General features: G+C 46.3%; 1 protein-coding gene across 2 annotated transcripts in view; it reads left to right on the top strand.

Annotated features, from left to right (window-relative positions):
* The first annotated feature begins 2,146 nt into the window (after positions 1-2,146).
* EMB2765 (P-loop containing nucleoside triphosphate hydrolases superfamily protein) overlaps positions 2,147-11,296 on the top strand; it is a 73,600-nt gene continuing 64,450 nt past the window's right edge. The window contains exons 1-6 of one of the 2 annotated variants that reach the window (XM_087381244.1): positions 2,147-2,283; positions 2,396-2,895; positions 2,989-3,081; positions 3,192-3,254; positions 3,337-3,423; positions 3,529-3,681. In XM_087381244.1, the coding sequence (XP_087237370.1) occupies positions 2,407-2,895; positions 2,989-3,081; positions 3,192-3,254; positions 3,337-3,423; positions 3,529-3,681 (885 nt within the window). In that variant the 5' untranslated portion in view covers positions 2,147-2,283; positions 2,396-2,406. Of the gene's footprint in view, positions 2,896-2,988; positions 3,082-3,191; positions 3,255-3,336; positions 3,424-3,528; positions 3,682-11,296 lie in introns of both variants that reach the window. The other variant, XM_087381243.1, reaches the window with a different exon arrangement.

The raw sequence follows: 11,296 nt of genomic DNA, 5'->3' as shown, positions 1-11,296 counted from the left end.
CGAATAGTATGGCACAATGCTTACTGATTATGAGCCAGCCCAAGTGCATGGTTTAATGGGGCAATGGTGTTGTGAGTTAGCATCAAGGCAGAGTGGAAGGCAAGCCCATGGACCTGTATTTAAGCACTTTGATTGCATATGCAAACCTCAAGATAAGGACACCCACCACAAGAGTAAGTGTAGCATGCCAGCACTTCAACCGTAAGAGAAAATTCTACCCTTAATTAGTTTCTCACCATGGAAAGGACTATTTATCTATAGAGCTACACTTGCACCATATTACTAGGGGAGTGCTTCAGGTAACTTGCTTAGGTGTGCTTTTAAAATAAAATTTAAATATTTGTTTGCTAGATTCTAACGTTATTAGTTAAAAGCGGTTCTCTATTAAATTGGAGTCTCTACCTCCATACCTTTGCCCCTCTTTGCCCCCCCCCCCCCCTTTGCATCTCTTAATCTAAAAAATGCCTATTCATTAAAAAACTTAGGCCCTATTTCCACTACAAGTTAAGAAGAATAGCTAAGCGTTAAGAAGGACAGTTAAGGATTCTAAAGGAAGTTTACATTCCAGTTGGGATCCAAGGGATCCACTTATGTTAAATCTCTTGATGGCATGTTAAAGATGCTTGCAAATTTGACCCCCAAGAAATAGGTACTTCAAGGACATTTTATGAAGGGAAAATAAACAATGTAGAGTGAAATTGCTACTTTACTTAAGTGTTTTGTTAAGCAGAAGCCTAAGCTTAGAGAGTGGACATCATAGCATAAAGATATGCCATTTTGTGCAAAAAATGATTTGGAATTTTTCGTTAAGTACACTTTATGTATAATATATGGGTACTAACGAATATGGAATTTCATTGTTAAGGTCCAGTTTACTAACTGAAGTACTTATGTTTACTAACATAATGGCAAATGGGGAAAAGACTCTTAGGCTTTGAAGTGATGAACGAGGGAGCAAAGTGACTAAAAGGTGTGCCATAAAAAATGAGGTGGCAAAATGAGAAGCTTGTAATGAAAGAAAGAGTAAGAGGCCGTCCCCATACATTCAGGAGTAGCGATGTGCTATCTCTAACGAGGGAGTTATTAGAAGGAGCTCCTAGCAATGGGTGTGATCCCCATACATTGGCGACCTATAGGGTACAACCTCTGCCTTAAAACAATCTGAACATTTGCGTCTTACGAAGTCTGTGTCCAAAAGTCTGCCATAAATCGCGAAGGGCCATGTCCCACTTCGTTACCAGACGGAGGTGTGCGGCGTATCTTCCTTGAACCCTCAAACTTGGAACAATGGGGAAAGGCCATGTCCTATCTCGTCATTGGACGCTGCTTAGCTTGGAACAATGGGGACGTTCCCTTAGCTGACGGACCCACCTACGATGGCGGTCATGGGGGTGACATCTAATTGCATAGCAAGAAGACTAAGCTAATTTAACATTTTAAAGTCATTGAAAGCAGTTATGAAGTCCTTTTTTCCCAGTCTCACACCCGCACACAGACATGACCTATGAAGATACAACTGCCATGGCCTACAAGAGAATCAAACATGGGTGACCAGCTCAGGTGGGCAAGTGCGCGAAGTCCAAGTCCTTGAGATTCCAGTTCTCTCCTCTAATAATCTTAAGCTCTCCTCTAATAATCAAACGTGAGCAACCAGCTCAGGTGGACAAGCGCCCAAAGTCCAAGTCCTTAAGCTACGAGTGCTCTCCTCTGGGCAACCAGCTCAAGTGGACAAGCGTCCGAAGTCCAAGTCCTTGAGCTGCCATCTTAAGCTCTCCTCTAATAATCAAACGCGAGTAACCACCTCAGGTCGACAAGCACCCGAAGTCTAAGTCCTTAAGCTACGAGTGCTCTCCTCTAGGCAACCGGCTCAAGTGGACAAGCGTCCCAAGTCCAAGTCCTTGAGCTGCCATCTTAAGCTCTCCTCTAATAATCAAACGCAAGTTACGAGCTCAAGTAAGCTCTCCTCTAATAATCAAACGCGGGCTACCAGCTCAAGTGGGCAAGCTCCGAAGTCCAAGTCCTTGAGCTGAGAGTAATAATCTTAAGCTCCCGTCTAATCTCCTCTAATAATCTTAAGCTCCCCTCTAATAACCTCCTTAAGAGACCTCTAAACGACTTCCCATAAAATGATGGAAAGACACAAGTCGATTCAGAGAAAATCGAGGGAGCTCAGCAGTGGTGCTCACAAGGAATTTCTCATTTTTTGTGTGATCGGTTCTGCTGAGCATAGCAGGGACTTTCACATTGGAAGTTGAGGCTTGTTCATGATTTCAGAGATTGCTGGTATGATTTGCGCTTCTAGCGTCTGTTGAAAAATTCGAAATCACATCTTTCACCCTTCTAAATGGGACTTCTTAGGCAAAAACTTGTCACTTGAGGAGAGCATCGATTTTAGGTAGCAACTAGATGGCTAGTGATCACAAGGAATCGGAAGTAGGAGATAAGAAGCCCGCTCCTGTGTTTGGTGCCGACACGGACAATATGGAGGTGGAAGAAGAAATTGCTCGAATCAAGAAGCCTCGAGTAGCAGAATATGCAGTGCCTGACTCCCTTGCTGGAGTCATTGAAAAGTCAGCTGAACAGAAACTGGGGTTGCCTACTGGTAAAACCATCACCCTCAACGAAATCCAACAAGATAGACTAACGCAGATCGCTCTTGACAATTGGTCGGTTACATTGAAAGGAGACACTAAACCGGCTTTCGATGCTGCGCTTGTTGACAATATATACAAAACTGAGCTACTGGTTTCTTCCGGTAGCAAGCCTGTACCCTTGCAACGGGTGATGGTTCTGGAGATCAGCCAGTACCTGGAGAACTACTTGTGGCCCAATTTGGACCCCAACTCTGCTACCTTTGAGCATCTTATGTCTATTGTTCTCATGGTGAACGAGAAGGTGGTACCGAGCCAATGTTGTTTGCTTCCAATCTTGTTAAAATTTGACAATTCCAGCATGTTCTAATGACCTTTCCGGATTTTGGGTTGACAGTTCCGTGAGAATGTGCCAGCTTGGAGGTGCTTTCATGACAGAAAAGAAAAGTTCGAATTGTTTTTTAAGCGGATTCTTACCATGAAGGACCAGGTACTCTGCAAATTTTTGCAAGGTTCATGCATGAAGAACATTCTCCCTTCGACCGTGGTTCTTATTATCGATCTGCCGTTTTGTGCTTATTGTCAACTTGCATGTGACAGGGGAGAGAGCTAAATTTGGCAGAGAAAACGAATTATCTGCTGTTTATAATCCACTGTTTCCAGGTTAGAAAATATTCATGCATTTCATATTTCTCCTTTTGTTTCTACCATTGAATATTTTTTGACATTGAGTTTCTTTATTCAGAGTTTGGAGGATGAGATGGTACGGGGACCAGTCCTTAGGCTTGTCTCCTTGCAGTTGTGGCATTACCTTTCACCGGGCAGGCTTCAGGTAATGCGTTGAATTTTGGTTTTAGAAAGGTTCTGTATCTTGTTTGGTTCTGCTTGATCCCATACGGGAAAACAGCTCTAATGCATGGACTGCTAACAATTGCAGATTGAGCTGTCACTTCATGAGGACTTGATTGCTCACTGGAAGAAGTTAATGAAGAGAGAAGCGCGTGCTGCCAGGAAAGGAGACGATTCTGCTAATCCAAGAGAGAAATTGGAAGTGAAATTCATACCACTGCTTTTCCAAGAGTTTCTAGGGGTGAGTAGTTGGAAGCTTTTCCTTATGTTTGTGTAAGTTGAGTGAACAGTAGTAAGGGGGGCACGTCATGAGACTTTGCTGGGTACAAGGATGATTTTTTTAACTGTCTGTTTAGGTTAAAATAACGCACACATTCCCTGCTCGCTCCACCTCCGCTCCTCTCTGCTCCAGCCCATGGCCTCCCCGCCCTGCCCCTTCGCCCTGCTCCGCCCCTGGTCGCTGCCCCTCTGCCCTTCCGCTCCAGCTCACGGCCTCCCCGCCCTGCTCCGCTCCTGCTCGCTGCCCCTCCACCCTGCTCCGCTCCAACTCTGCCCTGCCCACAGCCCCGCTGCCCTGCCCGCCTGCAGCCCGCTCCTCTGCCTGCATCCCTCCTGCTGCTCCTTTCTCTCCTGCTCTGCCTTGCCCCTCCACCTGGAGCCTCCTCCCCGTCGGCTGACCGACCCCCGTGCCTTAGCCTCTAACCTAACCCCCCACTAGCCTCTAGCCTCAAAAACCCCCCTCCCAATCCACGCGATTAACCCACTTTCCCCCCCGCCACCCCCAACCCCCTCTGCCTCCTCATTGACCTCCAGTCCAAGGCTTGGGTGTGCCTCCGGTTAGGGGGGCTCCTGCACTAAGGATATATAAGTCAGTCCAAAGAAATGGGGAAAGGTGAAAAAGAGATGGACAAAGCCAAGAAGGACGACGACAAAAAAGAAGAAGCAACAAACACAACTGAAACTTGAGGATGTGAACATGCGCTACAACTGAAGTGGACTTGGGGTTGACAGTAAAGCAAAGGCGGGGTCCACCTCAGCCTCAGCTTCAGCCTCGGTCTCCACTTCTATTTCGACTTCAGCCCCCTCTTCAGTTTCGGTTTCAATTTCAGCCCTGCTACATCCTCACCTTCAGCTTCAGCCTCAGTTTCAGCTTCAGTTCCAGCTACAGCCTCTACATCCCCAGCTATAGCTACTGCCAGTGACACACCCATACCCATGACATCCCCTGGGATAGGGGGGTTGTCGTAGATCTCATCAATTCCATCCCTCCCTTCCTCTCCCGTCACAGCTCTCTCACTGCTTATGACACCTACTTCGGAGGTGTCATACACTGCTTCGCATTACGCCTCGATCTTCCTCTCCCCTCTGCCTCTCAGTCAGCCTACGCTCCCACATCTTGTTGGGATCTCCTCATCCATGCCACTATCATCTCCATATCGTACCCAGCTCACCCAATCAGCACCCAGCCTCCGGCCTCATCCTCACACTTTTATGCCACAACCCTTCCAGTTTCAGCTAGGGTACGGATGAGCTGACCCATCGGAGGCTTGGGAGAACTTGCTGATGGAGGTACACAGTATTTGTGAGCGCGAGATGGAGCTAACATGCTTTGCACAGGAGTAGGTCGGCTTCACCCAGGACCGGGGGCGTGTCATACGCTCATGCTATTCGAGACCAGGCTGATCTCATTCAGGGACTCAGACATGACATCTCACAACTCTGACATGAGGTCACCGCCATACGCACAGTCCTAGGGAGCACTCAAGTTGTTGAGGCACAGATTGCGAGCATGCAGCAATTGAGGAGACGTTTAGACGTTCAGATGGGTCGACGTGGCCAAACGGGAATCTGTAAGGGCAACCGTTTTGGCTACTCTCATGGAGCAGCAACAGAGAGCAAGTAAGGCTCTCAACATTAGAGTACGTGGGATCCCGCGTACTGAGGCTACACCGATGATAGATGCGACAGCCTTTGTGGCCACTACTTTGGGTGTAGCTGAGCACAGGATCAAGAGGGCATGGCGGGTGGGGAGAGACTCCAACCAAGAGCAGTCCCTGATCATACGGTTCCATGATGCTTTGACGCGACTTTCGGCTTTATGGCGCAGGCCAATCCTACGAGACTAGCCAACGATCTCCATGTATAAGGACCTCACTCCATTACAGGTTGAATTACAGGTTGAGGGGAGATGCTCCTTGTTGCAATAGCGGGATTAGGCTCGTAAGGAGGGGAAGTGGGCAGTAGTGCGAGATGGACGACTTCTTATATGTCCCCGTCGGGCATTTACCCCCCCTTCCACATAGTGAGGCGGGGTCTATGAGACTCAGATCTTCGAGACCCTATCCTACACCATTTGGAACTGTAATGGTACCTAATGGTTAGAACCAGGGAACTTCTCGGAATCCTACGAACAGCCGGGATCTATTTGTTGCAGTATGTTGCTTCCCTCCCAAGACATCCCACTTTGCTAGAGATATTCGAGATGAGGGTGAGACATCTCCATTTGCAGCCCTTTATCAGTCCATTGTTGACTTCTCGAGCCGTGGAGAAGTCCTCCTAGTTGGGGACTTCAACACGAGGACGGGAGCCTGTCAGGTAACTCCTCGTCTTCAGGGATGATTCCTTTCTACTGCCAGATATTGACCTTGAGGGTGCATGTATACTATGGGTTTCGGCTGACAGATGAGGTCCGGACCTCGGTCACATCTTATGGGTAGGCCCTATTAAATCTCAGTAGGATGCATGATCTCATTATTTATAATGGTCTTGAGAGATGGCTTGCCTCAGGTGGTCTCACATGCTTTCCATATGGGGGATGTTCTAGCTTTGTTGATTACATCATGGGATCCCTTGCCTTCACATCTCGCATCACTGATTTTACTGTAGCACCTCTTCCTCTAAGGGCTGATCATACCTACCTATTCTTTAGCATTTCAACTTCCCGTTGCACAGCACCTCCATCCCACTGAGTTCTTACTCCACCTATCATGATATACGCTTCGATCGCGATCACTCACCTATTTACTTAGGCCGTCTGTACATACTTCTCGCTTATATTGACTTTGTATCCGTTTTAGAGGACCGCGTTGCCTTGATCATTTGCTTACTACACGAAGCTACCCTTCACGCTTTCCCTCACACCACTCGCTCCACCCGCCCACCACCACCTGGGATTGTATCCTGTAATAGTTGGTACAATGATGAGTGTAAGGCTTTACATCGTAAGCTCAGATTCGAAACCAAAAACAGTCTTTCGAGCGAACCAGAGACGTTACGCGAGTATTGTCGAGAAAGAAACTAGATTTTGCTCGCCGGAATGAGGAGGAAATACTAAACATTTTGTTTAGTAACAACTCTAAGGGCTTTTGGTAGGGATTTTTTGAGGGACGGTCCCCCTCACCACTCATTGCTAAGATGTATCATCGAGGAGGCGAAGGCGCGGAAGCAGAGGGTTTACTGTTACTTTGTGGATTTCCGCAAAGCATTTGATACGGTTCTGAGAGCCTGCCTCATCCGGCGCCTACAAGATTTGGGTTTCGACCAAGAGATCATTTGGGCTGTCATGGCACTTTACGAGAGAGTCTTAGGTAGAGTCTGGGCAGGGTCTGGGTGGAAAGACGAGATCATGAGCACTATTGGGGTCAAACAAGGGTGTCCTTTATCACCTATCCTGTTTGGCCTCTACATAGATGAGCTCGAGACAATGATGCAGACACATGGGTGGGGAATGGATGTTCTCTTGCTGGCGCGTTAATCCGGATGTTCCTGTATGTAGATGACGTGGCTCTTTTGTTTTCCTCAGCAGAGGGGTTCTAGAGACACCTTGACGCACTACAGACTTTTTGTGAGTCTCATGATTTGAAGGTCAATCTCGGTAAAACTAAGGTTATGATCTTCAATACATCTCGAGCCGTCATGCGCCAGGAGCAGTTCACGTTTGATGGGTAATCTGTTGAGATAGTTTCATCATACACGTATCTTGGGGTTGTCTTCTTCGGACCCATTTTCAATATGAGACCCGCGATGCATGTTCGATTGGACAGAGGATACGCTTCAGACTAGAGAGGTAGTACTTCCCGCTCGCACTTTCGGGATTCACGGACCAAGGGACTGCTTTTTGGCTCCTTGGTCTGTCGAGTGGGGATGTATGGTGGCTCCTGCTAGTGAGCTCGTGTGGAGCAGCTACAGGTTCTCATGTCATCACGGATGATCCGCAGTAAGCCATCCGTTCCTCACCAGATCGGGTCATCCCCAGTACAGCTAGATTCTACATTTCAAGTCATCACGTATCTGTACCGAGTCAGGGAGTATGGGGATGACACTTCTTGGTGTAGCAGGCTACCGTGGATAGTGTTGTCCTCCTCTATGGCTCTCTCAGCAAGAGGGGACCATAGATGCTGGTATGCACACACATAGAGATGGTTTGAGCGACTAGGGCTCCACATGGGTAGACTCCCTCCCTCGAGTTGGGTTTTGAAGAACTCACTCTTCTCAACGTTGATGTAGAGAGAATTTGCGCGGAGAACTTCAAAAACTTGGTGAAGATGTTTGTGCTCATGTAGGGATCTGCTGAAAATGAGGATGTCATCGAGGTAAACGATGGACCTTTCCGGATCGTCAAGAAAAATTTACCTTTAAGTTACAAATTGGAATTACCACCATCATGGGGTAAAATCCATCCAACATTTCATATTTCTTGGCTAAAGACGTACATTCTAGGCGATGAAGCAGTTCCTCTTGCAGGTGATTATGTCCCAAAAATCGAAGATGATTATGTTCTCCTCATTCCTGAGCGTGTTCTGGACCATCGACAGCGAGAGACTCGACATCAACTTATCACGGAATTCCTTGTTCTTTGGCGAGATCTGGATGACTCCGACGCTACTTGGCAATTTGATGAAGACTTACAGCAGTACCTTGACATTTTACAGCAGTATTTTCAGAATTTACCATGATAAGATTTCTTGGATCGTCACCACCTAATAAGATGGCGAATCCCAGGCTCTGATACCAATGCAATCGCTAGCTCTCTCGTGGAACCTCACGCTCCTGGAATTTCTGTAGAAACACTCTCATAAGAGCTCTCTCTCTCTCTCTCTCTCTACACACACACAGCTAGGGTCCAGGACAACACGTCGGGCTGGACCCCCCCTGAAGGTATTTTATTTCTTGAAGAGAGAATTTGTTACAAGAGTTCAGCGTAGAGCTGCTTGATACAAAATCCCAACGTGAATCCATATTACAAGAGCTTCAAGGTCATTTCAAATGGGCAACATGCCACTTGTCTAAAATCTAGACTAAGTCCTATTACATGCCACTAAGGGTAACTCTGGAGTCTTCGAAGCACTTGGTCACGCGAACTGCCTCCCAGACTCTGATTAGGCTCCCGTAGCGCTTAGGAAAATAACTCTTCCTAGTACCTGCAACAATTAATTAAAGCGCACCACCATGGCACCCATTAATTGTTAGCGCTTTGCATGCAAACAACACATTGTGGACTAGTTTTAGTCACGGTGGGCGTCCCCACTGAGCACATGTGCACACATAACCCAAATTTTTTTTTTGGGTTGACCGAAGTCAATGCTCTTGATCATAATTAAGGAGCTTTGACCAAGGGTCGACGTGCCTTAATTATAGCCAAGTCTCTCCAACCGAAGTTGGCACAACTCTCCAACTGAAGTTGGCACATCTTGGTTAACCATGGTTAACCCTCTTGGCGCATGCCAAGTCTCGTTGACCGAAGTCAACACTCTCTGACCGTAGTCAGCTCTGTAGTTCTCTAGTTAACCGTAGTTAACCCTCTTGGTAATAAACCAAGTCTCCCTGATCGAGGTCAGGTTTACTTGACCAGAGTCAAGTATCTTTGACCGTAGTTAATTCTTTGACAATGAAAAGAACTCTTTGACCATAATTAACACATATAAAACTCTTTAATTATGATCAAATAAATGGTCAACTGTACTTTGACTTAGGATATTTACATTGTGGTGACATCCCCTCGGCTTCTATTCAGTTGACCTCATCTGAAAAGCTTCTTTGTAAACATCCAAAAGCTGTGGATGATCGGATAACATGTCTTCGTCCATCCACTTGGCATCTAATGCCATATAATTCTTGAATTTTACAAGATACCTGTAAACTCCTTGCTCTGAGGGCCTTTGCGTACAGTATGGTACACAATTTGCTCTGGCTGAAGGACCTCCTCCAGCTCATCCACTTCTGGTGGATCCTCTGATATCGGCTCTGTAGGCTCTGGCCCCTGGAATTTCTTTAGAAGACTCACATGGAATGCATTGTGAATCCTCCAATGCTCTGGCAATGATAACCTGTATGCAACCTCATTTATTCTTTCTGTAACCCTGAAAGGGCCATAGTATCTAGGAGATAACTTTGCATACACTTTCTGTTTGCCTTTAAACTTGCGGAGCCTAGCTTTTTCAAACTTCTGAAGTACCCAATCCCCTTCCTTGAGATCTAACTGTCTCCTATGCTTATCTGCAGCTCTTTTATGTTTCTCTTGAGACCTTTCGATTGCTGTCCGGACTTGGCTGTAAGCTGTTTGGAGGTCTCTCACAAACTGATCAGCTGCAAATATTTCATCCTTGGTCTCAGGATAGGTGGCAAAATCACCTTCCCATAAATGACCTCAAAGGGGGCTTTCCCTGTAGAGCTGTGTACTGTATTATTGTAAGCAAACTCTTACCAATGGTAGGTACTTCTCCCAGTCTGAACCTTGGTCACCCACGTAGCATTTCAGCATATCCAATGCTGTAGAATTTGCTACCTCACTTTGACCATCTGTCTGGGGATGGAAAGAAGAAGAAAAATTCAGATTCGTCCCCATGTTATCAAATAAAGCTCTCGAGAATAGACTGGTCATTCTGGGATCTTGATCACTGACAATGGACTTAGGCATACCATGATGCTTAAAGATCTGTGCCATGAAAAGCTTGGCCATATGATCTGCCTTTATGGTTTTGCGAACCTTGCTTGCTGAATCTATCAATGATAGTCCAAATCCCATCATTCCCTGACTTTGATCTTGGCAAATAAAAAATAAAGTCCATTGTAACACTTTCCCATGGTGCCTGAGGCACGGGAAGAGGCATAAGTAGGCCAGGTGCCTTCCGTCTATCATACTTCACTTTCTAACATGTAAGGCATTCAGTAACAAACTGATGTATATCTTTCCGCATCCCTGGCCAAAAGAAATACCTCTCTAGTGCTAGAGTTGTTGCTGTAATTCCTCTGTGTCCAGCATAGGGAGGTGCATGGCATTCCTCCAAAATCTTTTTCCTCATCTCCTGGGTGATGCATAGGCAGACATCTTTCATTAGATACCCATCTTTCAGGGAATAGTGACTAGTGGACTGCCCCTCTTGCATTTGCTGTAAAATCTCACCAAAATCTGCATCATTAGCATATTGTTCCCTCATGCCTTCCAGGTCCTGATGATAAGCAATAGTCACATTATTGACCTGGGGTCTTCAGGACAAGGCATCTGCCACTCTGTTCCGAATTCTTGGGGTATGGACAATCTGAAAATGATACATTGACAGCATGTTTGCCCATTTCATATGCTTCTTGGAAAGCTTGGTCTGAGTCAAAAAGTATCTCAGACTTTGGTGATCTGTTTTAATAGTAAAATCTGCACCCAAAGGAAAGTGCTTCCATGTATGGATGGCATGGATTACAACCAATAACTCTTTCTCATAGATTCCCAGATATCTTTCAGCATCGCGCAATCTTCGGCTCTCGTAGGCTACTACATGTCCATTCTGATGTAATGCAGCCCCAACACACTCTCCACATGCATTGCAATCAACATCAAAAGGTTGATAAAGATCCAGGACTAC

This window comes from Dipteris shenzhenensis, chromosome 11 (genome assembly GCF_047967505.1).
Source record: "Dipteris shenzhenensis isolate YYH24624 ecotype China chromosome 11, Dip_SZ_1.0, whole genome shotgun sequence".
Lineage (NCBI taxonomy): Eukaryota > Viridiplantae > Streptophyta > Polypodiopsida > Gleicheniales > Dipteridaceae > Dipteris > Dipteris shenzhenensis.
The sequence above is the reverse complement of the archived record's forward strand: the minus strand, read 5'-3'. Positions and strand labels throughout refer to the sequence as shown.